The sequence below is a fragment of the Monodon monoceros genome, unplaced genomic scaffold (genome assembly GCF_005190385.1).
Source record: "Monodon monoceros isolate NGI ecotype Baffin Bay Population unplaced genomic scaffold, NGI_Narwhal_1 Super_Scaffold_22, whole genome shotgun sequence".
Lineage (NCBI taxonomy): Eukaryota > Metazoa > Chordata > Mammalia > Artiodactyla > Monodontidae > Monodon > Monodon monoceros.
In genome coordinates, this window is record NW_021703779.1 from 100,591,846 (window position 1) to 100,619,686 (window position 27,841).

A 27,841-nucleotide genomic window follows, 5' to 3' on the forward strand; every position below is an offset into this window, starting at 1 on the left:
CTTGCCACCTTTCTCTCACCTGAAGTCATGCAACGCAGTCACCATTCTATATCCACTTGCCACCTTTTTCTAACAGTCACAATTTTACCACTTTTCTAACTATTCTCAGGGGCGGGGGGGGCATTGACTTTCAATTTGAAGTTAATAGAGAACCAAATGGTCGAGGTTGCTAGAAGCACATGGTAGAGTTTTATATTAAAGGGCTCTCTGGATTGGAGAGAGGTGAATGTGAGCTGAAATGAAAGTTCTCCAAAAATGACCTGGAGCCGAGCTTCACCTCACCACCCACTGCCTCTGCTTCTGTGTGAGGCAACAAGGAACCCAAGGAGAGCCATGCGGGGCAGGAGAGACACACCCTCACGTATCCACTCAAGCAGCAACAGACTGGCCTCCGGGCATGTCGTGACAGGGGCCAGGCCGCCAGCCCAGGCCTCCCCAGAGCCTCAAAGTGGACAAGGCTTCTCAGTGACCCTCATTTGGCTTCCTGACCCCTCCCATATGTGGGACTCAGACTATGCCTCCCCGGTCCAGGCCTGCTGCCTTGGTGGGGCTCCCACTTTTCTTCCAGCTGGACATCAAGTCCAGGCAGCTGAACCATCATCCACGGACATGGGGGAGGGACCTACCCTGTGGCCTCTGTACTCTTCATCTGTCCCTCTCGGGATCAAAGCCACACACTGAGAGGCTGCCTGCTGGGGTCAGAGGGGCAGCCTGTGGCCACAGAACAAAGTAAATCTGATTAGGCCTCATGAGGCTCTAACCTATGACCATGGCCCCATTAGCACTGTGCTCTGACCCACTGAACAAATCAACTAAACATACCTTGTAGCAAGCTGTAGGCCTGGGAAAAAGACTAAAAGAAAGGGGGTTCCAGGCAGAACAGGAGACTTTCCCCAAAGGTAAGACGTGCAGCCTCCTTCTGGCTCTTACCTCCTCAGCTTCCTTCTGGGATGTCTTGGGCACATAGTGGCACCGGTTAGCATAGAGTGGTTTCAGATCCTGGAAACGGAAACACCAAACCAAATGGGTTTTGGCTTTGGAAAATAGAGCAGCAAGTGCTCTGATTGGTAATAAAAGATTTGAATACACACACACACACACACACACACACACACACACACACACACACCCCAGAGCAGGTAGTGGGTTGGGTTGATTTCTGAAAGCTGCCCATCTAGGGAGCCTGAGAATGTGAGGATCAGATAAAAATGTTCTAATAACTGCTTTCTATTGGGCCACTTGGTTAATGAGAAATTAGGAAATTGGCTGAGAAGTGGGTTTCTTGAAATTTCCACTCTGGTTTTCTTTTATTGCTAGTCTTTGTCTCTTTGCAAAGAGTCCCCAGGGAACAAAAGTCAAAACTCCAAGTTATTGCAACATCACACTCCCAATCGGAGGGAGGCCAGCTCCAACAATGAGGATTCATTATCACCTGGGGACAGGACCAGGGCTGGCTGACACGTACACTCTGCTGTCATTGCCACAGCTTTTTCAGAAGGAAGAGCTCAGGAAGCAAGCCCCAGGGGGATGGGTAGCCATGGAGCCTGCTGTAGATTTTAACTCAACTGAACGATGAGCCATTTTCACTCAATTACACAGATTAAAGACAGTGAACTCCAAAAATACCACTGAAGCCCAGAAGACTAACATGGGGCTCAAGGACAGTTGACTAACCCTGCTGGCTTGGGCAGCTTCCTGGTGAGGGAGCTCTCAGACACAGGGGCTGGGGTGGAACAGATAGATGCAATCCAGTGCTACCTGGAAACTGTCAGTCAGGGGATGCTGCCCACTTTCCGGGGGACACTAAACATCCCCTGACTGGTAGGGGGCTTCGACCAAAAGCAGGTTAGCACAGGACAAGCAGTTTATGCAAACTGACCTTTGGAACTCGGCCAAAAGCACCTTGGCAGAGGGAGTTTATCTATTGCCCCTCCTTCCCCCTAAACCCACTTCTCTCACCGTTTTCAATAATCCTGGTGGCTGCTTTTCCCCACACATGTGATTGAGCATCTCCTGCACCTGACACCCAAGTGCCTCCTTGCCTCCCTGCCTGCTGCCCCGTCAAGGACCTAGGACCTTCCATCAACTGCTTCCACATGAATGTCCTGACCGCTCCGTGTTCTGAAAGTACACTGCCCTGTGGGCTCAGCCTGGCGTCAGGCTGGAAAGGAATGAGGGTTCTTATGGTCACTGCCAGCAGGGTTTATTTTCCGACTTTGGGCAATGGCAGAAGTCATCATCATCCTGCCAAAGGGGAGGCTTGATGTGCTGGTCGTAGCCCTCCTGACCTCCTGGTTCTCCAAAGAGCATTCAGCCACCAACTGCCTAAATGAAGACAGATGTGTGTGTGTGATGGTCGCCCATATGCTGCCTCTGGGTGCTCTTGTGCACTGAGGCCCCAGGGGAGGAACAAGCCCATGTGACTGGCCGGTAAGAAAGGGCCACTTAGCCGCGCAGCCTTTTCCATCCGAAGGGCTAGCAACTCCGGAGTGGAGGGCTGGCCACGAGACTGCTTTCTGCTGAGTGTCAGTGTGCTCTGGGCGAGGCCCTCTTAGGGCGCGTTCACACCCATTATTTCATACCGTCCTCATGTTAACCCTGAGAGGCAACCAGGTTACTATCACATCCACGTGGAAGAGGAGAGACTGGGCATGAGGAGGGAAAGGGATTTTCCCAGCTAGTTAATTGCTATATTCAGGGAGGGGAAAGGAAGGAAACTGGAGACGAGAGAGAAGGAATGAGACACATTTAGAGGGGGGTCAGGAGGTAGGTCTTAAGGGGAAGTGCATATGTCCCCAAGCCAAAGGACAGGGCACCAGGAGGTTAAATGGCTCCAACAACAGGAAAGGCTGGCTCTAACCCACCCGAGTGGTGCTGGGGTCCAAATGTGCCTTTCATTTAAACTGGCCAACAGACATCACCATAGATTAATAAAGCCTTCTCCCTCAAAACTGTCTGGGTACCAGTGAGGACTGGCAGATGTCTTAGGACAGGTACAGTGTAGGCAAAAAGGTGTTCTCAAAGACTCATCCAGCCTTACCCCAACCTCCCGAATCAAATGCTCTACTGCAAGCCACTAACGGCAGGAGGTACAGAGGGCCTAGACTCAGAAGCTGGAAGAAACTTCCAGTAAATATAATTTGGATTTTTCTCCCATTGCCTTTGGCTGAGGCCAGTGATCAAAACCTTTAGGAGTTTAGGAGTCAGGGAAATGCAAATCAAAACCACAATGAGAAACCACTTCATACCTACTAGGATGGCTAGAATTTAAAAGTCGGATAATTACGGGAGTTGGCAAGGATGTGCAGAGACTGGCACACTCAGATACTTCCAGTGCGAATGTAAAACAGTGCAGCCACTTTGGAAAATTGGCAGTTCATCGAAAGGTTAAACGTAGTTACCATATGACCCAGTACTTCCAATCATAGGTATATACTCAAAGGAAATGAAAACATATGTCCACGTAGAAATTTGAACACAAATGTTTATAGCAGCATTATTGATAACAGCCAAGAGGTGGAAACAACCCAAATGTCCATCAACTTGTGAATGGATAACCAAAATGTGGTATATCAATACAATGGAATATTATTAGACCATAAAAAGAAAGGAAGCAATGATACATGCTACAATATGGATAAATCTGGAAAATATTATACTAAGTAAAAAAAGTCAGGTTACAAAAGACTACATGTTATATGATGCCATTAACAGGAAATGTTAATTAATATAGGGAAATCTATAGAGAAAGTAGTGGTTGCCTAGGACTTGGGGGAGCAGGGGGAATAGGGAAGTGATAGCTAAAGGGTATGGGGTTGTTTGGGGGATGATAAAAATCTTCTAGAATTGACGTGATAGTTTGCACATACCTGTGAATGTACTAAAAGCCACTGAATTATATACTTCAGATGGGTAGATTATATGGGACGTGAACTATATCTCAATAAAGATGTTTAAAAAAAGAAACATTAGGAGTGGGAGGAGGAGGGAAAAGGAGGAAGCCATTTTACCTCATGATGCCATGAAAATCTACTGCAGGCTTCTTGGCCACTAGGCCTATGTTGCCATGGAGACTGCCTCAGAGTGAAGCGTGCTTGTCAAATGGGGATAATAACACCTGCCCTACATATCTCACAGGATTGCTGTGGGTCTCACATGAGATAATAGATGTTAAGGCACATTGAAACACTAAATTCACTATACAAAAACAAGGAATTATTGTTATTAAGATGGCGCCTGTTGAAACAAAATAGCACACTACTGTGATTGTCTATAAGCATGCTACAAAAATAGGTATATACTCAGAGGGTAATATGCAAAAATTGCATATGCAATAGAATTGCTATGTTAGGGTGGTAGGATAGTGGATGTTACAAGTTCCTGTTGTGTCACTTGCCTTTTCAAAAAGAAAAAGATGAAGAAAAAGATGGCTCTCTCAGCTAAACTCAAAAGGGATGAGTCTGATATAGGGGCTGACATATTCCTGACCCCAAAAGAAAACTGGGCTAAAAGCTTCTCTCTTCCATCCCATACTTTTCCCCCTGCCCAGTAATTATCTCCTGACATGCCAGCACTGACCATAGGAATTCCACTAATCTTGGCAAATGAGGGACTGACTCTTATGTCCAGGAGGAGAGTCCAAGAGCAAGTTGGGATTGAAATAATAATGTTGCAAATCATCCTTTCCCAGATCCATCCATACCCAGGACACTCCCTCAGGATGACCTGCACTATTAGCCGACGATTGAAACGGAATAAAATATGAGGGATCCACACAATATGCTGATAATACAATTTTTCTCTAATTCAATTGTTTTAGAAAACATATAATTCCAACTAGTTCATAGGATGTTTTCATTTTCAATGTTGGTTCACTTGGGGGAAAAAATGAGTATCTGAGGTTTTTGTGGGAGCTCAGGAAGCTGCTTGGTTTGCTCTCGATTTGGGTTTGTGGGCCAGATCAGGGCTATACTATGACCTCCCTGGGACTTCTGCCTTTTGTGGACAGCTTCCTCCATTAAAAATTGTTGAAAATGATATTTCATTTATTTTGATTATATCTTATGACTGCATTGGTATAAAGACAAATTTCTATTATGTGTGAAAACATTTTTTTTGGCCTAAAAGTTCATCATTTTTCTTCCGATTGGAAAAGAAACGATCATATTTTTCTGGGACCCTGAAAGTCCGTGGGTCACAGGCACTGTTGTCTGCTGAGCCCAACGGAGAAGGCGGCCCTAGGCCAGATATCTGGAATCGTAAGAGATGGAAAGCGCCGACCGAGGGGTGAGGGCTCCTGCAGGGAGCCCTGTGGGAAGGACCCGAATCCCAGGCTTCTCCAAGAAGGAGCACAGGTTTGGGTTTCAGGAGTAAAGTAGCCTTAGTCGAGGCACAGCTTCTCCAGAACAGGAAGCATTTGGCGCCTCTACTCCAGGACTGGGCTCGTTTTGGAGACTTCCAGCTCTGGGGCTTCCTCCGGATCCCAATCACGTCACTCCTCTCCAACCATGAAAACAGCGAAGTTCAGGTATCCTAGAAAAGGTGTCTGTCCTCATGGGCTGCTCTTGTCACTGTTGGAGGTGGGGGAGGTCAGCTATTGCCACCTCCAAGGCTCTCAGGAAGTCATGTGGCTTCCTGCGGCTCTCTCCCTGCCTGCTCACTCCCAACACCAATTCCAAGCCAGTCCCCTGGCCCTTGTCTCTGACTTTTCCAAATGTCACCCACGTGTCAACAAAGGCTTAGCTCCAACCCCTCCACCATGGGGAAGCCTGCTCTGATCCAAGGTAAACCACTTGGGCACTTAGAGTTTATATGCCCAGCTTAGACCAATTTCTCTAGATGCCCATGTGTGTCCAGGGATGTCCTCATTTTGACATCACCTCCTTGAGGCCGGTGATGTCACCTCCCTCTCCTGTACCCCTCACAGCCATTAGCACACACCCAGCACACACACACTCGATGAAGCCTTGTTGTATTGCCCATTTACTTTAACCCAGGACTAAAAATACTCACAATGTGTCTGGCAGCGAAGACCCCGTCGACTATGGCACAACAAAAGGCTGCAATCACACCAAAGCTGATAAAGACGATGGAAGCCACCAGCTGTGGGAGTAGGGGTGGGGGACAAAGCAAAAGTGTCTGTTAGTCTTCCACGATCGCTGCTTCTGGAGACAAGGCGATCCCCAAGACACCGCCAGCCACAGCAGAACTCTGGCCTGCCAGCCCGTGTGAAGCGTGAATGCCCTTTTCAGTCACGCAGCACGAGTGGGAGCGGGGGAGGGCGACGCGGAGAAGGGGCCATTGAAGCACTTCTTACACTTTCAGGGCAAGCTAAGAAATTCACTCCAGGAGTCTATGAGTGCCCAAGGAAGAGAAGGCTGAGGAACTAGACTGCACGGCTCTTCCATTCTCAGACTCAGAAAAATGTTGGACCTTTGACATCATGAAGTCCCACCCCCTATTTTATTTATTGTGGAATTGGAGGCTCAGAGAGGGGAAGTGGTGTGTCCAAGGTCACTATCCAGTCTATGGAAGAGCCTGTGCCCACCAACTCCTAGTCTAGTGTTCTTCCCAACCCCTCATGGTGGGCAATGATGAAGAAGGGATGATTCTGAGGCCCTGCACAACCCTACATGGCCCTGCATCACTGAAGAAAGAGAACCCTCAACTTATTATGGCTTAGGTGTCAAAGACATTTTACAAGGTTTGAAGTCTCTGAAATTGATCAACTCTGTGTGGTACATACGAAAAAATTCAAGTAAGAGAAATGTTTGCTGGAAGCAGACTGCCCTATTCTCTGATCGTGTTAGATAACAGAAATTTTCCTAGTAATTTGTCTTCCATTACAAGGGCGATACCACAACCCAACGTGGGGGTAGGTGTTTCAAGGCGTAACCAGGGGCAGGGATAGGTACTGCCTAAGCCCACCATCTGCCTGTGTTGACCCTCAAAACACCCTCTTTGAGGTGTTTGGGGGGTAAAGTAGAGAAATAGCATGGCATTAAGCTGCTCCCCAGGGAGAAGGAGGAAATCACAGTCAAGGCCACCCTAAGGTCCTCCCATCTCACAGGCTAGAAGGTAATACTGATCTCCTTTGGGAGTTGTTCGGAAACCTCGCCCCATAAATCTCACTTCACAGCACTACAGAGAGTTGGTAAATAACGGATGAAAGATGTCGTGAAATTGGCATTATCAGCTATGCTATGGTCAGCTCGACAATTAGAACTCCCCTGTCATTTTGAATAACTTAAACCCAGACTGCAAACACAACTGGCAGCGGAGAGCCCAGGTGAAATGGAAGAAGAGAACTATCAGAACCCCCTGAGGGTGATTCCCTACATTGCTGGGGGGAGAACACACGGTTAGAGTTCCCTGTCCCTGGAGCTGTTACGTTATCTGATTAAACTTGCTGTTAAATAGACCCTAGCATCAGTCTAGCTGCCACTACACTTGTACGGGGAAGCCTAATGAGTCCACCATCTGACAACTCACCAGGCATCTTGATTTACGAGCCCATAAAACTGCAATATGCTTGCAATTCGGTCTGTACCGTCTTCTCTTGCCGTCTAGGAAGCCTTCTCAGGCTGAAGCAAGAAAATACAACAGTCTGCCCTTGCGGGCCCCCATTCGGACATAGAACTTTGTGAGTTTTACCTCCTGTTATATGCGTACCCTTCCTCTCAACGTTACACATACTTAGCTTTGAACTATGTATGGGTAATGGGAATACTTGAGGTTGGCTTCGTAATTTCATTTCGTCTTCTTGCGCCCTAAATATATTTGTTCTGTTAATTAAAGTCCCCTAGATTGGAATCTCCTAAAAGGCAGGAACCCTCTGCGAAAACTCCTCTCCAAGATTATGCATCAGAGAGGAAGGTGTGAGGGTCGCCAGTGAGCCAGGGCTGCAGCAGCAGGAGTCGAAGAAGCAAAGGCATCCGATGCGAGGACAACTGGCCTGACTGGATAGGCTGGCGCACTCCTTTGCGAAGGAGGAGAAAAGCAAAAGGCAAGATCCAGATTATTCCATCCCTGTGACTTAAGGAGACTAGCTGGGCCACTGAGGGGACATCAGGCAGGGTGAGAACAAGTCCCATACCACAGGGTCACTTTAAAACAAGTTTCCCGGAGGCTTAGGAGAAAAGTAAAGTAGCTGTTTCTTTTGTGGCCCAATTTGGGCAATCTTAAGAAATGTGTCACTTATCCACAGAAATGTTGAGCTTTTTCAGGTGAAGAATTTGATTCTATAACGATGAAAACTTACCATCTGCCGTTTGTTCTCCACGAGGTTTGATCCGATGATTCCAAGGAATGATCCAAAGCCGAGCTGCAAAGCAACATGGCACAGATAGCACGTGGGAAGATGGTTAGCCTGACCTCACGGTCGTTCCACCCCTGGGATACAATTCAGGATAACAGAAAATACCCGGGGTACAGATGCTAAACCCGTGCAGCTGTTACACAAATACAGTATGAGTAAGAAAAGTATTTCTCCCACCATTTGCCAATTTTTCCTCGTAGATATGAATCACACCTAAAAAGAAACTCGTGTGCCCAGAAGCTGAAAGTAAAAGTCAATCATAGCTTTTCAGAGGCTGCTTATTTCAATTTCAGTATCCATTACCTAGCATGTGACTGGTGAGTCAGTAAGAGACGGATAATGGTGAAAAGCACGCATTATATTCTGATCTTTATCTTTTCTTTGAAAGAGACGTTCTATCCTGATGCACAAATTACAAAATAAAGGTTTGAAATAGCGATTTTTGTTGCATCAGACACGCTAATCAAACGCAGGAAGTACTTTAGAAATCCGCAAGCACCTTAACCTAGACTTAAAAAAAAAAAAAGAACTATTTTTTTTGAAAGCCTGTATTTGTGGTTGACCCACTGCCTTTTATGTTAGCACTTATTCACCTCTTCTTCCATCTCTGCTTCATTTATGGACAGAAAGCATTCATTAAAGGGTGAATAGAAATGGCGGTGTAAAACCCTGAAAAACAATTTCCCTGCCTAAGCGGCTGGGATGATGGCTCGGGGTAGCAGGTTCCACTTTGCTCTCAGTTCTGCCATTAGTGGATTGAGTCTGCCATTCTCAGCTGAAAATGATCCCTAACCGATGGCTGCTGTCAGGGGTGAAAGTGGAAGAAGTAAAGAGTGGTGGGAATGGACCAATAAATCCTAACACAAGTCCAGCAATGTAGTTACATTTCTCTTGACCCTCACTAAGGATCTGGCCTTCCATCTGCCGCCTTACCTTGGCTCACAGGGACATCTCTTTCAGTCTGAGGCCCCCAAGCCTTACACCAAGTCTTGGAAATCTAATGGACCCAAGGGCTGGGCAGGAGCCTGGTGGGGCAGTGTAGGGGGACTGGGTGCTTGCCTCAGAAACCCAAGCATGAAAGAAGAGAATGAATGGAAGAACGAATACAAATTTCCAAGGACTCATTCTGCAGGGCCACTCAGCCAGCAACCCCTCTTGAGAAATAGAAGCTGAAGAGAATAAAGGTGTAACCCATGCCGTCCAAGACTCTACTGAGAACATCCTCACTCAATGGTTAAACTATACCTGTCTCCCGCCTGGTCTTATTTGAAATGTAATTAAAATGTGTTGTGATGAAGTATAGTGATTAAAACCTGGTCATCAGACTAGCCTGGCTTCTAACCCCAGCTCTTCCACTTGTGGCTGTGCGACTTGAACAAACTGACTGACCTCTCTAAACCTCAGTTTCCTTATCTGGAAAATGGGGACCATAGTAGTAGCTGTCTTATAGGATTTTTGTAAGGATTATCCAGGACAATACAGTCAAAGAACTTTGCACAGGGCCTGGCACACAGTAAGTTCTCAGTAAATATGAGTTATTGTTCTAGGGATTATTATTACTATTTTTAAAGACACCTAACTTTGGGGCAGCTCTAACCTGATTTGAGCTGGCAAATCCTATCATTATTTGCTCTATTTCATAAGAGTTTCGTATTCTGTCTTATCTCCCCTCCCAACATGTTGCACAGCTTTTATTTTTCAGGAAGAATTCCATGAATAGCCTGTGCTTATGACACTCTGGGCCATTTGTGGAGACTGAAAGAAAGTCAGAGGGCAGTTTCTTACATGGAAAATAAGTCCTTTCACCGAGCAGTTCATCAGTTTCCACAGATATTCACTGAATGTTCTTCTGAGCCTCAACAGCAGTCTTTGCCTTAAGACGGGAAGCAAAGACACTCGCTCTTCCTGACACTCTCAAATAACTCTCTGATGGCAGTGACCGGAAGAGGTGGCCTGAAGCCTCATGGAATTGGCTGGAAAGACAAGGTGCTCTGGGACTGGAAATCCCAGGCCAACCAGTTAATTCATTCAGTTCCCTCCCCTTTCCTTCCATTCTATTTCTATTCCACTCCAACTCATTCCATTTTCTAACACTCACTGAGTACTTTTGGGAGATAAATAAGATGACATGGCCCCTACCCTGCAGGAGTGCATAGTCTAGTGAGGGAGAGACAGACTGTGGCTTAAGGACCACAGGCGAGGTAGAAACAAAGTGCTGAAGGAGCAGAGAATAATTCATTTTGTATTATATCCTTGGTTCTGCTAATTATAAACTGTGTGACCTTGGGCTAGTTCTTTAGCCACTCTGTGCTCATTCCTCATCTATGAAATGGGAATCATAATGGTCATGACCACACAGGACTGCTGTGAGGATTAAATGAGATAAGGTATGTACGTAGCATGACCTGCATAAGGTAGGCTGCTAAATACATATACATGGTCGTTCTCAGATCTCACAGAGGGGATAAATGGGGTCAAAGACAGGTAGAGTTCACCAGGTGGGGAACTAATATCAATTGAGTCCTGGCTGGAAGAATTCATTCATCTGGATGACAGGTTTATGAACTAACTCACCAGTATCACTAAAACTACCTTACATTTGAAGAGCATTTGAATTTAAAGAAGCGCTTGCCCTCCACCTTGGTCACAGTCATGTTAGGGAGTTCGGTGGAGCTCATATCATTCCCATTTGATAGATAGCAAAACGGAGGCCTAGAGAATTGTATGGGCTCATTCCCTCTTACAGCAAGTTCACGGCAGGGACAGGACGAGCCCTCAAGAACACCCTAACAGCTGGTGTTCTTCCAGCCACACTTTGCTGTATTTGTGGCCAGTGTTAGCAGAATAGTGACCTTCACCTCTGCCCCCCAGGGAAGAAGTTCCCTGTAAGGATGGAGTGAGAAGTCCTATTTGAGGAAGAGCTGAGGGGGTGAAAGTAAAGAAGGAAAAGTCAACAGAATTTCCTGAAAATGGGCAGCTGCTTCTAATCAACTGTTTGCTCTCCTGAGGCCTCCGAAAGGTAAGCTCTGTGGTCCTTGCTCGAGAACTGCCCGGAATCATGGAATGTTCAGACCTTTGGAACTCCATCTTGACTCCCCATTACCTGAACAAATAACCAGTTTGCTTTGTTTTGGCTGCCCTCCACTTGTAGAAGAAAAAAAGGCAAATCATTAGAACTCAGTTTCAAGAGCTATTTTTAGGCTGCACCCTATAATCTATGCCTATTCCCATCCACTGGGACTGAGGTGCAAATGGATTAATCATTCAACAAGTATTAATTGGACATCTACTCTGTGGCAGGTACTGTGCTACACCTGTGATCTGGAGGCCAGGAAGCAGGGTGGGGTATGATACCAAGACCAACAAGACTCAGCCTGGAGGAGCTGTAATTAGATAATGGGTCCACAATCCCTTTCTGTAATACTGAAATCAACAAAGCTCTTAAAACCAAAAGGGTTTTTGGTAACTAACTTGGTGGCAAAACCTGACCTTGAACTGACGTGAGGTTATTTTATAATGTTTATCTACTTAGTGTAAAAATTCACAGTTTATTGTAGAAATATGAAGGTGCTTGATTATGGGGTATATCTCAAGACCCCACTGGGATGTTAGATAATATATGATATATGCAGTCTATTATCTTTCTGAAATTAAAAACAAAACACAACAGTCTAAATTTGCAAACACATCTCACCCAAGGGTTCAGATAAGGGATTGTGGACCTGTATAAACAAAGCTAAGTGAGAATATAGCCCAACATCCCACAAAGCAGAATGTGACTATTTCCCAAGAGCTATGAGTGGAAGGAATCTACGGTAGGGAGTTCAAAGATGGTAGACACCACTGTGGATCCCAGTAGCTGAGAAATGTCCCAGCTGTGTCTTTAAGTTGGAATAGGACAGAGCATTTGGATTGCTCAGTAGCTATCCAAAGTGGATCCCAGTAGCTGAGAAATGTCCCAGCTGTGTCTTTAAGTTGGAATAGGACAGAGCATTTGGATAAACAGAGAGCGAGAGCACAGGGAGGACGTTCCAGCCCAAGTCATGTTCAGGGGACTGTGAATTGACAATTTTGGTAAAAGAAAGGTATGGGAGACCAGGCCAAGGGCATCTTCAGAGAGCTTTGAATGACAATGCTAAGGAGGCAACAGGAAGCCAATGAAGGTTAGTCTTATCTAGTAAATCAAGGCTCAAGTGTCATCTCTGAAATGTACTTACTAAGCTAGGAACTTTATCTTAGAATGATCTTATATTTTAGAAACATTTTCAACAAGAGGTAGAAAAAATTTCTGCCTAATTCACAATAAGCCACAAAATCCCACTATCCAGACCTCCTTCTATTTCCTGAACATTCAAGTTAGTCAAAACTTCGTTGGATTTATCAAGAGTCTTCACATGTGAAGCTGAAGCCACGCTGGCCTAGAGAAGGTTTCTGGCCTATTGACTATTTTGAATGATCCCTGTTGTCTCTGCCTCCTACTACCCCATGGCAACTCTGATATAATTTTCAATTAACTGGACACTCCCCCTTCCCCCGCCTGGGAGAGGGGACAGAAGCCCCTGGTTTCTTTCCTAAAAGAAAACCCAGGCTGGTGTGGGCCCTAGCAGTATAACAGCTGGTGGAGAAGGTTCTAGAGTGAAAGGCTTTCAGCACTGATCAGGTGGCCAACTCCATCTTGTGGGTTGCATGGGAAGCACATGTAGAGGCCTTGTTCTCCTGGATGTAAGGTTAGAGAGCTATAGAGAAGGAGCTGGCTCTCTCCCCTGCATTTTCCATCTTCATACAACCGAGGCTCTTGGTTTTCTTTAGGCCTCCAGAGTAGAAAGCTCACTGGAACGCTTCTGGAACGGACTATGTCTTGAACATTCGAGGACAGTAAAAATCCTAAGCCAGTTTGTCTTTCAGTGTTGGTTTTAATTTTTTTTTAGTTTTACATTTTAGCCTGTACCGATGAGCACATCTGTAAAGATGCCTGTTGCATACACGTCTTAGGATGATGATACCACATTCTAGCTCAGGTAGAGTAGCTAACACCCTATCATAATGCACCTCACTGTACAAGGGCATCTCGTTTGGCAAAATAAAGATGGCTCAGAAAAGTTTTGCATGACTTAGAGTTATGCAAACACGATTATATTTCTCAATGCCTGAGATCTCAATATTTAAATGAATTGTATGGTAAGTAGTCTTTAAGTCGTCTTTAAATCTAGTAACTGCTCCCTAATTTGTTTGTTTTAAAATTTTAAATTCTCATGTACACATTTAACCAGAGTCCTAAAACAGCAGAGCTCCAAATAACCTGACATTTTCCCACAAATCTATACAATGATCTTTATATTCAAACTGACCAATTTGATAGTGTGGAATCTGAAAATGACACATTTTGCTCATTCTGGTTTTATTGCAAGCATACTTTGTTTATTGTGGGGTTTTTTTTTTACATCTTTATTGGAGTATAATTGCTTTACAATGGTGTGCTAGTTTCTGCTTTATAACAAAGTGAATCAGTTATACATATACATATGTTCCCATCTCTCTTCCCTCTTGCGTCTCCCTCCCTCCCACCCTCCCTATCCCACCCCTCTAGTTGGTCACAAAGCACCAAGCTGATCTCCCTGTGCTATGCGGCTGCTTCCCACTAGCTATCTATTTTACGTTTGGTAGTGTATATATGTCCATGCCACTCTCTCACTTCGTCCCAGCTTACCCTTCTCCTTCCCCATGTCCTCAAGTCCATTCTCAACGTCTGTGTCTTTATTCCTCTCCTGCCCCTAGGTTCTTCAGAAACATTTTTTTTTAAGATTCCATACAGATGTGTTTGCATACGGTATTTGTCTTTCTCTTTCTGACTTACTTCACTCTGTATGACAGACTCTAGGTCCATCCACCTCATTACAAATAACTCAATTTCGTTTCTTTTTATGGCTGAGTAATATTCCATTGTATATATGTGCCACATCTTCTTTATCCATTTTGTTTATTGTGTTTTAGTTCTCCAGGTGGTTGCCGATCCACCTGAATTAGACTCCCCTGGGGTGTTTATTAAAATACACACCAAGGTGGGGAAACCACTGGCTTAGAGTTTATATAATACCTCTCTAATAACCAAACTATTCAATTAGTGAAAGCACCCCAGTCCCGGATAAATCTGGATTCTCAGGCACTTATTGTTTCAGAGGTATGAGTTGTTTATTGTATTTGTTATAACATGATCTGACCTAACAACTCAAATGGATTTTTCTGCTCTTCAATCTGCAGTCTTCCCCCCTTCACGTCCTATAACTAAAACCCATTTTAAAGAAACAATCTACAGGAACTATAAAAGCAAAAAAAATTAAGGTTAGACCATAGGGCACACTGCTAGGGCTGGCTCTCCTATTAACATTTCCATATTAGCTCTTAGCCAGACACACACACGCACAGACACACGCCCCCACTGCTTCAACTTCCAGTGCTAGCTGAACGTCAGGTACTCCAATAACAACAATCACACGCCCTCCTTCCTTTGTTAATGTATTCCAACCCAGCCACCCACAGGCAGATATTCTACAGAGAAGGTTCAGAAGCACCGTTCATGAATAGTAGTTGCTACTCTTAAATGACACGGAAAATACCTTCCTCTCACCCAGGGAGAGTCTGAATCTTGGCTTGAGCATTTGCTCATCAGTCAGAAACCTTTTACTAAATGCAGCTACCTGAAGCCCACGAAGTCACGCAGACCCTATAAATTGCTTTCCCAAGCCACCAAAATGCAATCTTAGCCCCCCTTCCTCTGTCCCCCGCCCCTCTTGTGTTTAAAAATAAAACCCAATTCTGCTGATGACTGGTTTTCTTGCCTCACCACAGGAAGTGGACCGGGTGAGTTCTCACATCACATGCTTAGCAGAGGGCACCAGACGGTGTCTGTGGGACACCTGCCCTCGGCTCGGCTCAAGAGCTGCGAAGGAACTTCCCGGGAAGGGCGGGCGGCCTTCAGCAGCTGGGCCCCAGTGTCAGGCCCCGGCTCCGCTAGGGCTATTGAGAAGGCTGACTGCGGAATCGGTGACCTAGGCAACAGGCGTCAGGCTTGGTCACTCCCGGCGCTGGTTTCTCAAAAGCATCCATCTTTAATCCCTTCCCCTTTCTTTGCTTCTCTTTCCAACACCCCCCACTCCAAAAAAAAGAGTAAAAAAGAAAAGAAACAAAACAACAGCAACAAAGCCGTCTGCCCTCCCTGATAACCTAAAATGTAAACAACAACAACAAAAACCCACCCTAACCTTCCTTTCCGCTCTCTAGCAGTTACAATTGGGAAGTCATTTAGTTGATATTCAAAATACGGTCCAACCTCTAGAGTTAGGTTTTAGGGTTCAATAGCAGTGTGTGTAGATCCAAATGAGGTTTTGGTTTGGTTTTCTTTTTCTTTTCTTTTTTCCTCAATTATATTGAGGTATAATTGGCAAATAAAATGGTATATATTTCATTTCATATACAACATGATGATTTGATATAAAATGAGGTTTTGTATGCAAAGAGTTCAGCGCTTTCCAGAGTGGATTGCATGCAGCCCGGGGATCGGTAAAACAATCCACTGAAGTATGGAAAGAAACGATTTGACTCTTGTTTCCTATTTTTTGTTTATCTAAAAGAATAAGAAAGAAATTACACGTTACAAATATTCAGTGAACAGACTGTCACTGGCGCCCTCCCTCGGTGTGAATGTCAGGTGACAAGGCGAGAGCTATCGTTCTGGAGGAGGGCAGGTTCCAAGCAGCAAAGGGTTGGTGGTGGGGCAGCCACCACGTGTGCCCGGATAGTCTTATCTAGTCTTCACTAAACTAGTCCCAAGAAAATGGACAAGGAGTTTGGAAAGACTCCTGTTGATAAACCATGAGTTGAAGATGACCCTAATAATGTAACACAGCGAGAAAATGACAGAGCTGACCCTTGGAACTCTCAGGGTGAGCTCTTTGTCAGCCACACTGTGAGATCACATTAAAAAAAAACAATGATGCTCATGACAATCTGTTCATATCTGAGAAGAAAGCACAAAATATTCAAAATTATCTAGTAAGCTATTTGAAATAACGACTTAACAGCCACTATCTTTAATGAGATTTCATGCGAAGTGCATACCATTCCTTGAAATTTTAGCTAGTGTTAGTATGAAGATATTAAAAATTAAAGTGTATTTCATTTTCATCTAATTTTTGAACTTCCATTTTTGTATGTTTTATGAATATGCATATAATTTGTAAATGAATAAATACACATATTTGAGGAGTAAGCATCCCACATATTTTTCCTGAGAGGAGGGCAGGATGACTTTGGAGATCAGTGCTGTGCGTCACAGACTGTCAAGCTGCAAGGGTCCTCAGATTTCAGGTAAGGTCAGGTGACCCCTATTATATATCTAGGAAAGCAGATGCCCAGAGAGGAAAGGACCTCAGCCTAAGGTCAACACTGCTAATTAGTAACATGTCCTAGACCAGAAAACCGAGGTCCTAAAGAGTGAGATGACCTGCTCAGGATCACACTGCTAGTTAGGGATGGTGCTGGGATTCTTCTTAGTTCAGTGCTCTTCTAAACCAGCCCAGAGGAAATCTGAGCAAACACAGAAACTCAAACAGAATTGAAAACCATCAGAGTAGAACCAAATGTCTGTAGCCAGCAAGCTACTGAGACCTACCTATGCCTTTGATACTCACAATAACTCCCGGGTAGTAACCTCCAACAGTCACATTCTGGGTCCTGGTGGTTGCGGCGAGGCCCACCGTGAGAATTAATACGGACACGATAAGCAAAGTCACGGTGACATAGATGGAGTTTCGTTTCCTCCGATTAAAGGCTCCTGAAAGCACACAGAGAAACTGAAATTGCTCATTTCGGCTGGAGAAGGGATGGACTTACAGAAAAAAATCACTAGGAAGGTTTTCCTTTCCTACTTCAACTGGTAACTGGGGTTATCTCTGGGGAGTGGGATTATGGGGAAGAGATGGAGCTTTAGTTTTTTGCAGTCATCAGGTGTTACGTTTACAATAATATATATATGTTTCCAGTTTGAAAATAAACAACAGAAGAAATTGTACCAGTTACATAAAAACAAAAGTAAACGCGTTCGATAAAAGATGTATCATACCCACTTAGTGAAGTGTTTCTTTTTTAAGCCAAATTATAAGGTACATGATAGATGGAAAGTGTACTGTGGAGATATTAAATGAAAATATTTTAAGGCCAGTATGCGACTAAGGAGGGTTTTTTCATAAGCTGGAGATATGAAATTTCATTTTCAGTGTAAATATCAGAACCGAGCCAGGTACTGGGATTTTTTTTTCATTTATTTCTGACATTTGCCACCTCATGTATAAACTTTAAAAATGGTGTGTTGGCAAGATTTGCCACATAACAAATGTGTGTAATAAAGTAAGTGTTTGGAGGCCATTAGTCCACAAAGATATGTATCGGGGGAGGTAGATGGGGAGGATTATAACTTACACCGTTTAGGCTTATGTGAGGGTGACATAAATACAAACGATGAGAAACCCGTTCTTCTACTCAGTGCTTATCGGACATGATAGTGCAAACCAATATTTTTTTTCGAAAACAGGCTTATTAAGTCAGATAGAAAAATGGTATCTAGACTCGCTTTTGAATTTAATTTTTTTTTTCTAAGGAATGAAGCACTGCTCAACACTCTGCGTGCGTTTTTTCTGGAGGGGGTTCTCAACAGGAAATACCAGGGATGAGTTACACCTAGGAGTTCTCATAAAAATAAGCAACTGGGGGACTTGCTGTGAGAGTCCAGTTCTCTAGTGGGGAGCCTTATGACAGGGTTGCCCACTCAGGTGGCTTGGCTGTCATTTATGGGCCTAAAGAGGCCACTTGGGACTCATCGCAGGACCCCGCCATTCTGGGAGGCCTCGCTGCAGCCTCAGGAAGCAGCTGCCTTTGAAGCCGCCCAGACTGCACCACTGGGAGGGAGGGGAGAGGGGATGAAGGAAGGGGGAGGGAGGCGAGAAAACCAGGGAGACCCAGGAGGCCTGATGGTGCTGAGAGGGAGGCAATGTGGCTGGCTCTGCAGCCCCCAGCAGATGCCCCCTCCTCGAGGGAAGAAGAGCGTCAGAAGTGCCACCCTGGGTGAGCCCAACCATCCGTCTAGTCTCCCCCAGTGCGGTCCCTGCCCAAGGCTCCAAGGGAGGTGGGAGGGGCTGGCGGTCTCTCCCCTGACGTCAGCCTCGAAAGTGAGGGCCGTGACTCATCAGGGTCATTTCTAATACGGTACTATTCCAAGACCATTTTACATCGAAATGTAGAAGTGGCTTGAGCGTTTGGAGGCACCCACAGACTAAAGCGCCATATCGCACCCTGAGAGGAGAGGTAAAGTGAGTTGGGAAACGAGGCTCCTCTCCTGGGGGGCCTGAGTCCAGCCTCCAGGGGGGAAAAACAACGGGACCGCTGGAGACACCTGTGACATCAGGGCCCTTTGTGTGAGAGGGCTATTTGGGATGCAGATGGAGAGCTGACTGCTGGTAAACAGAGGAGCAGAGCGGGGAGACACAGACTGCGAAGGGTGGGGGGGGGGGAGAAGAGCGGGGATTTATTTCTTCTGTTTATCTGAAGGTTAGTTACCCCTCCTCTAGATTTCGAGGGACCTTAAATGAGCCTCCAAACCAGGATCCCTAAGTCCATTTGATGATAGCCAGTTCTCAGTGAATCTGCCAGTTGGCTCCACAGAGGGGCTCTAAATAACATAAACTTACCAACATCGCCCCCCACCCCTGTCTGCATTTCTACACCATCTTAGCCCTCCCCGACCCCAAACTGGCCAAAGAGAGTGAGGGAACATCTGGAAACAAGGGTATCTTTGTGGCACACAAAAGTGTCTCAACACCTCACAGGGGAAACATGTCACCTTAGAGACTAGATGTGGGGGAGTGTGTGTATACAGTCTTTCTAAATTCGGGGTATCACTCGCCTGCTCCTTCCCGGCCAACTGGCTTTTGATCTTATTCACAGCTCTTGGGTCTCCTTTGCAAATATCACTCTAACTCTTAAAAGAACAGGAGTCAGGTCAGAAAAGTGACTCAGCAAACCACATAGTGTCATTTGAAAAATCTATTTTTTTTTCCTGCTTTGGAACCTGAATTGAAAATCCAGTCAGTTGAGAAACCCAGGCAGAGATCCTGCAGCTCCACAGGGGCCCTGCCTCCAGACAGGATTAGTTTGCGATAAAATTCCTAAGAAAACTCTCCCATCACTAGGTTGAATATCTATTCTCTGTCCCCTCACATCCTCCCCCAAGTCACCCCTTATTTTACACTATAAGGACTAAAATTGTGTAAAATGAAATTACTTCTAGCTGCACTTGGGGAGTTGACCATTTTAAGGAACCCCAGGGTGAAACCCTTTGAAAAGTGAAGAATCATCCCTTCCATTTATCTTTAGTGTCAATTTGACTGAAAAGTCACATCTACTTAGAGCAAGACACACCTGTGCTCTAAAGGTGTGGCCCAGGCTCCCAAAAAGCAGCTCTTTGTGTCTACTTAGGACATTTTCCTGGCTGTTGTTCTATTTAAGAAGGGAGAAGTAGAGTTCTGTTCTTATTAGGCTACAATTTGGGGCCTGCCTTAGATGTTCCCGTAAACACAGGAACATCTTATTCTGCTTTTGTTTAGTAAATCAACATATAAAAAAACCCTCAGACACCATAAGGTACTTCAATAAAGCAGCAGGTATGTGAAAACAGTGCCCATCACAGTGTCTGATACCTAGTGAGCAGTCAATACTTGTTGAATAAGCAGAAGTCAACATCTCAGAATAGCTTCCTTTCTAATCAAAAAGGCTGTAGGGGGGAACTGTGAGAATAAATATGGGCTACGCTCATAGAATTGGTTTTTTAAAATAGGGTACACCCAAGGGCTCCCCAGATCTAAAAGCTTTCTGGCCAACTAGTGTCACAACCCCAGTGGCTCTCACTAGCCTGTCTACTTGGCGCCCAGTATCTCTCTGTTTAGACAAAAACAACCAGCCCTGCAACCAACAGCAGTGGGAGAGTCTGAATCCCATTACTGGCACTGCCTGCCCCCCTCCGCCCCCAGCAGCCTCCCTGCAGAACTACTGCAGCCCTCCCTCTCTGCAGTGCCCCTCCTCCACCCCAGATTCGTGACGACCAGGATGCTCTGCTCTAGAAGGGCCCAATTATTTGCTGTCTCCACCCTTCCCAGTACAGCCAGCTTCTCCCTCCTCCGAGTCCCCTCCCTGGTCAGAGCCCCACCTGCACTGCGGTCTTTGAATCTGAGTCCCTCCCTTCTTCCGAAACCTTCTCAAAATTCACCTCCTCTGAGAAGTTTTTCTTGATCAAGCTCACTCTAATCACTCATTATTTCATGTCCCTGAGTTCCTAGATACGTCACTCAGTAAGTATATTAATTATAACTGCTACAAGTACAGTTGTAATTGTGGGTCTGGTCCGCCACCCATATGATGTCCACCAGTTTCAGGATTACGTATCTGACAGGAACCAAGGTGTGGGTTGCCAGAAGGTAGGATGATTGTCTCTGCTCACTTGTTTTTTCACCTAGTACCTGTTCTTGATTCCACCCCTTGATTATAGGGTGTGTAATCTCCGTCAGAGTGCATCAAGGATGGAGGCCCAGTATCCTGTCCTGTGCACTATGTTGTTGCTGACTGGCTAATTCTTCGGGCTGATCTTTGAACCGATTCGGATTTGCTTACCTGAGTCAGCTTTGCCATACAGGGAGGCTCCCAGAAGTCCCAGCCTTGAGCATCGGTGGAAACAGGTGGCTGCCCACACAAGAGCCTCAAGGCTCTGCCAGTCTCCCAAACATTTCCTTAAAGGTGCTGAAATCCCCCCTTTGGGCAATTCTTTGACCGGAGACATCCAAGGCCACCGGTGAATCACAAATATGTTATTTGCAAGGGAAGGAGAGCCCCGCTGTAGTAGAGGTGCCTTAGCGCCTGGGGGCGGTGTTGCCAAAAGGGAGATGGGGGTAGCTGGGAGGGGATGAAGGGGCGCCGGGGTCAAATTACCAGCCACGCGCCTGCTCCGCCCCAGCCAGCCAGCAAGAGTAGAGTGCAGGCACCTTGGTGCAGTGTGTGTCCGTGTGTTTTATATTTTATTGTTTTGGCTGCGGTTGTGTCCTGCCAGTGGAGGGAATCCCCTCAAAAATGCTGCCCTTGGAGGCTGAAACACTAAACCCACCCACCTCCACTTCCCTTCCCCCCCATGCAAGGGAAGGTGGCGTTGCCAGGGCTGAGTTAAGTGGGAGTAGCTCCTAAGTAGCCTAGACGCTGTTTCAGGCCCGGGCTGTGCGGGACCAGCGCCAGGGAACTCCGGGGAGACTCCCCTGTCCAAACTCTGGAAACCCAGGGTTACCACTCGACTGGGGAATTTGCTAGTGCCCTCGGTCTGCGCACTTTACGAAGCGGGCTGCGTGGAGAGGGCTCGCGCGTCCATACGGGATCTCTGATTCTTTTCCCTCAGTGTCGAGTCTCGGCTGGGCGAAACCCACTCATCTTCTTGTTGCGCAGATCTTTCGGGAAACGCATGATTGGCTGAGGGCCCCTGGGAGCCCAAGAAAGAGCTCTCTTCATCTCGTTCCCCAACCCACAGAGCAGGGTGCCAAGGAACAACGCTCTACGCCCGGGGTCCCTAACCTGCCCACTCCCGCACGGGTAGACGGGCGGGCGCGGGCGGCCGGGTTTGCAGGCGGTTGTGGCCCACTGCGGGGATGCGCGCGGCCGAAACCTCGCACTCTTCCACCCAGCCCTCCCTCGCGCACTGGCCTGGCGTCGGGGAGCCAGGGCTGCGTTGGCGCCACAGCTGGCCAAGGTGAGGAGTGCATTCTGTGTGCGTGTGCTTGTGCGCGCGCGCGTGTGTGTGTGTGTGTGCGCGTGTGTTGGTGAGAGAGAGCTGGGGGGGGCTGGTACTGCTGGGTTCTGGATTCGGACCCGAGTCCTTGGCCTCATTTGTACCACGTTGCAAATAACTACGCCCTTAAAAATAAAAAAAGAGCAAATTCTTATACTGAATATGCAAAACCACTGGAAACACGGATCTTTCCACCATCCAGGAGATAACACTTTCTGGGGCCCCTCCGGTGAACGAATTCTGTTGAGGCGAGGTCTTTTGCAGGCAGTAGGGAGCTCACGTAGGGGTTTCAGCCCCCTCCCCGCCCCCTCCCCTCGATGTTCCCGCAAATTCTTCGGAGAAGACCTGAGCCGGCTGTATGGCAAGAATTCGGGACGGAGGGATTTTGCAGAATGTAAAGTATGTTGGAAAGAGAGAGTTCGATTTGGTTAAAGTGTATCCGAGGCGAATTTTAAGGTTAGGTGGGATCACGGTTTGACAATCCCCTCCCGCTCTCTTGGGTTCCAAATTAATTTCTCCGCCCAGTGAAATCGTAGTACTTGGGAAGGTGCCTAACCGCTGAGTGGGACTGGGGTTTTTGTTTGTTTGTAACTACCAAAAAGCAGCTTCTAGGGGCAGCCGGGTTGGTGCCTGGAGGCAGCTGTCCCCCACTTTTCATGAGGAAAGGTGTTGAACCAAATCAGGCTAGTGGGTTTCCCCCCCTCCCTCTTCCTTCCACCCTGAGAGGAAAAGCGCGACTTCAGAAGACGCGCGGGCTCGCGCTCGCTTTCTTTCTCGCGCTCTCACTCGTCGTCCCCCCTCTTTTTTCACACTCACGCACAATTCCGGGCATTTGGAGCAAAATAGGAATCGAATTCAAGGAATGTTGATCCTGCCGCTGCAGACGGCAGGGCTGGGCGGTCTTGAGTGATTCCTCAGGAATTCCCCTCCTGCCAGCCCCCCTTTTCTTCTCCCCACCCTCCGCCGCCCATCCCCCAGGGTTGCGCAAACCCCCCCATCAGCGAGGTGCAAGTCAGGCCTCCCCCCACCGCAGCTCTGAATTTCAGGGCAGCTTCGACAGAGTTGGGAGGGGGCGAGGACCCTGCTTCTTCTAATTCTCGTTAGTCGTGAGCTTTTAGAAGTGACGGGGACTTTGCAAAGAGGGAGCGTCTAATGGAAAGCGAAGGCGCAGGTTGCAGGGAAGTGTTTTGATCCCCAGACAGCTGGGATTTACCACCGGCTGCAAGACTGTCGGCACACGCACACAAACACGCACACACCCGCACTCCGGGGCAGGGATACTCCGACGCAAGCTGGGCGCTCGCATCTCCGCGCGTCGTCCCCGCCCCCGCCGGGCCGCTCCCCTGGGGCTCGGGTCCGGGACCCCGACGCTGGGGCGCGCGGACCCCCCTCCCTCGCCCCGCTTCCCGCTCCCTGGCTCTCGGGGCGGCCGGGGCGCTCGCAGTCCAGGGGGCAGCGCACTCACCCCTTGCCGCCGCCGCCCCTAGGCAGGGCGGCTAGACTTACCCATGGAATCCGGCAGGGACATGTCGCTGGACCGCTGCTGAGTCAGGGACTGATGCATGGTGAAAGCTGCCCTGTGGCCCCGGCCCCCGAAGCTGCTTCACGCGCCCCAGGCTCAGGGCGCCCCGCAGAGCATCCTACTCCGCGGCTGCGCTCCCCGTCCCTCCCGAGAGCTGAGAGAGACTGCCTCTGGTTGCGAGCTGCAGCCCAAGTGCCGCCTCCCCCTCCCTTCCCCTCTTCTCCCTCCCTCCTCTCCTGCCTCCCTCTGCTCCGGGAGGCAGCAGCATTGGCGGTCCGAGCAGCGACGTGCGCTTGCGCAAGACCCCCCTCCTCCCTCCCCCTCGGCCCCCCCATCCTAGTTATCCACCTCCCAGCCTCCCAAGCCAGACAGGGAGCCGTTTTAGCCCCTCGGGGCCAGGACTGCGTAGAGAAAGAGGGGGAGGCTACAACCTGGGGCCGACCGGTCTTCTCTGTAGTTTGGAGAGAGGGTCTTGGGCAAGCACCCTGTTCTAGGATTTATAATTGGGGAGGGGGCAGAGTAAGAGGTTCAGAGCTGAGAACACACACACAGACACACACACATTTGTGCAGGTTTGGTCTTAGTGCTTCCAGAATGACATAATGGAGCTGGAGATGATCCAGAGAAGGGCCACTCTATAATCAAGAGGATGGGGGAGGGTGGAGGGGGCTGCCATATGAAGATAGATTAAACAAATGCAGACTCTTTAGTCTAGAAAGATGAAGGCTGGGAAGGGATGTGACTAGAGTGTATAAAATTATGCAGCGATGGAGCAAGGGAACACAGCCTTATTCACCAGATCTGAGAATTCTAGAACCAATAGCCCCCTAAGAGCTAGAAGGAGATTCAGCTAAAGCAAATATGACTCTGCATCATCACCCGAGTTTGTGCTTTTGTTCAAGGTGCTTTTATGTTAAGGATCTCATTTTCTCGTCACAGCAGCCATGCAAGGCAGGAAAAAGAGGTATCGATAACCCCATTTTACAGTTGAAGAAACTGAGTCTCAGAGAAGGGATGAAAATTTCCTGTACTCACTCAGCTAGTACGTGACAGAGGTGGGATTTGAACCTAGATCTGTTGGCCTCCCAGCTCAGCGCTCTTCCTGCTACGGCAGCTAGTAGAGAAACGCTACTCTATCTAGTATATTGAAAACCTGAGGAAGTCATTAGCCCCAAGAGGTGAAATAGGATGAAAACACAAGTAGCCTTGGAAAGAGTGAGAAAGTCATGGCTGACAGACCCACTGTGCATTGCTAAGGGAAACTGGGGATGTGGTAGGAATGTTCCTGATCTTGGAGAACAACCAAGTCTTTCCCCAACCCATCCTCCCAGACCCCATTAGGATATTGGGCTGGAATCACTACGTTGTTGGCCTAGAGGGTGGTTCTGATGTCCCCAAAACGGCTGAACAGGATGAGGCCTCCTTGGAGTGCCCCAAGATATCTGGCTGGTGGCCAAGGGAGGAGGAAGGTGAGGAAGGGGAGAGCAGTGGGCTCCAGCTCCTTCTGGAAACTCAACCCTGCGGGCCTGGCATTGCAGGGAATTCACCTGTTTGAAGGCACTCATTCTGCCCCAGTGAGAGGTCCCAGGTTCTGCTTGCCAGGTCTCCTTCCAACCACCTCCCCCTGATGACTGCTGCACCCCTCTCTCCATGTGCACCCTCAAAACATCCCCAAATCAAGTATAAAACACTCCTGAGAGTCGATGGGATGAAGGAGAGTACTTGGTTCTTTCCAGCTCTGGCTTGCTAATCTACTGCGAAGCTTCGTTTCCTTATCCAGGAAATGGAACCGAGGGCCCTTGCCCTTTCCCATCTTCCAAAGGAAGAAAAGAAGCTTCCTGAAGGTTGAAAAGGAAGCCCTTTGTAAAGAACTCAGGGCACCCCAGGGGCCACGCTGAAGGCCATGTCAGGTATTATTAGCAGCTGTACACTATAGATGCAGTTTAGAAATCTGTGATACATGCCCTAAATAGAGACAAGATGCCCACTATTGTAGGGGTGTGTGTCTTAAGCATGTTTGGCTTATGTATCAGAGTCTCCATAAACTCCACAAAGGCAGAGAGAAACCCCATATGTACACTCTTGCCATGTGTGTCTCCAGTTCTGTTTACTAGTCTCTTCCTTCCCCCACTCTAAATATCTCATATATTTAATGCGAAGAACTCCTGCAACCAGCACTGATTTCTCAGGAGTACTTCATAATTAACTGATTTTGTTTCTGTGAAAGTAGCCTTGAAGAGGTTTTTATACAGGCTGGAAAAGACAGCTTCACACCTTCTTCGGGGATTTGGGCCCCCCAATAGCAACGAGACAGCTAGAGATCCCTAAAGAAGCCAAATAGAAACTTGTTACTATGCTGGTTTTGATGCGTAGAATGAGGACTTTTCACTTTAGAGAGAAGCACGTTACGGGATAATTGACACAGAAAGCGTATGTAATCTGACCTTTATAATCAAAGCCGTAAACTGGGGAGGTGCCCTTAATGGAGGTGAGCCTTGCTTTTTGCAACATCCGTATTCCTGAATCTGGCGTGAAAATGAAACGCTATTTTAAAAAATACTAGAGGAGCTAGCTATTTCAAAGAACTGCATACTGTATATTTCCTTCTTACTGTCTCTCGGGGTACCGTATGGGACTTGGAACACAGCAGGCTCTCAGTCAAGTTAAAAATGACTTTGAGACCAGTAGCAGTGACAATAGCAGCAGCTGTGGCAGCTCAGAGAGTAGTAGCAGTCTTCTCCCCAGCGATGCGGTGCTTGTTTGGTCAGAGGATCTGGGATAAGGGGAGGAACTAGAAGGGGAACTTGGGGATAAAAAACCACAGCACATTTCAACTGAGCCTGGCACAGAGACCCCCCTTCCTCCAAAAGAAAGTTTATTTTAACTCTGAATGAGATGGACAATTAAAACGCAAGAGGCGAATTTTCATGGGCTCTATTCTGATTTCCTTCATGTCAGAACACTTGTGGGTTTTATACATAAATCAGCTCATAGTAAAATTTACCAATAGTCAAGCCACCTAGATGAAGAAACGGGTCTTTCATGCTAATGAAGGCTACTATAAAACTGCTTGGTTAGCTTCTGATAAAAAAGAAATTATTAAAATGGCTTAAAATAAATCCTTTTCATTGCAAGCTTAATCAAGCATACAGTGTTGCTCTAGGTTGCAAACTGTTTTATAGCATGAGGAAACGTTTGCCAATGGGGCTGCAGCCTGCTTCTCTCCGTCTTCTTCAAACCAATGATGAGCGCGCTCCCCAGAAGCCTTCAGACCACTAGAAAAATGCCAGATGGCGCTCTGCCTCTAATATGTTCGCCCTGGGAATAGTCATAGCACTTCATCACTCCCTTATTTTGATGATCAGTTTGACTGCTTAAAATACCATAGTACCTTCCTGATTCCAAATATGGGGATGCAAACTAGAGGGATCATGTCTACATGTGTACACAAACATACATGCATTCATGCATATTTGAAATAGTGGCTGCACAAGTATTCACAAATGCACAGACACGTGTACACACACATACCTATTTACATCCTAACCATTCCCTCTCCACGGTGGTTACCACCACCTACCTCTCAGCTCCAGACTTGAGTTGACCAAGTATAGAAAGGAGCTTCAGAATAATGGAGAACCTGAAAGAGTCCAAACATCCCTAATTGAGACTGGAGTTGTGCCCACCAGGTTACCTTAGGTCAGTGCCTAGTACCCAGTGCCTGCACCACAAACAGCTGAATCAGAGGAGAACCATGGTTGATGGTGTTATTTTGCCCATGAAGCTTGACTAGTTCCCATCGTCAGCTGGGCATTTTTTTTGAGTACCAGGAAAATCGCCACAGCATCAGGGAATAAAGCTGGTACTTGTCTTTACTTGTTATTGTTTTCTTCCTATTCTGTGACCTGCTTCAGTTACCAAACACTATATCATAAATAAGTGTTTTCCAATACCAATACAAAATTTTTGATAACATGATTTTAAATGGATGGAACATCATTTATTTATCATTCCCTGGTATGGGATATTTTAGAGGTTTCTAATTTTTCACCATTATAAATAACACAATGAACTAAATATTTGCATCCTTATTTCCATAGGATACGACGTTACCGTGGACTTGTTGGTTCAA

The 27,841-nt window shown here is 46.9% G+C and overlaps 1 protein-coding gene across 3 annotated transcripts in view; it reads right to left on the reverse strand.

Annotated features, from left to right (window-relative positions):
- The window catches only part of TMEM255A (transmembrane protein 255A), a 47,668-nt gene extending 23,690 nt beyond the window's left edge, over positions 1 to 23,978 (reverse strand). For all 3 annotated transcript variants that reach the window (XM_029240678.1, XM_029240677.1, XM_029240676.1), the window contains exons 1-5: positions 23,694 to 23,978; positions 17,005 to 17,147; positions 8,261 to 8,323; positions 6,013 to 6,102; positions 931 to 999 (exon numbers count right to left, since the gene is read on the reverse strand). In XM_029240678.1, the coding sequence (XP_029096511.1) occupies positions 931 to 999; positions 6,013 to 6,102; positions 8,261 to 8,323; positions 17,005 to 17,147; positions 23,694 to 23,751 (423 nt within the window). In that variant the 5' untranslated portion in view covers positions 23,752 to 23,978. The remainder of the gene's footprint in view (positions 1 to 930; positions 1,000 to 6,012; positions 6,103 to 8,260; positions 8,324 to 17,004; positions 17,148 to 23,693) is intronic.
- Positions 23,979 to 27,841: the final 3,863 nt, after the last annotated feature.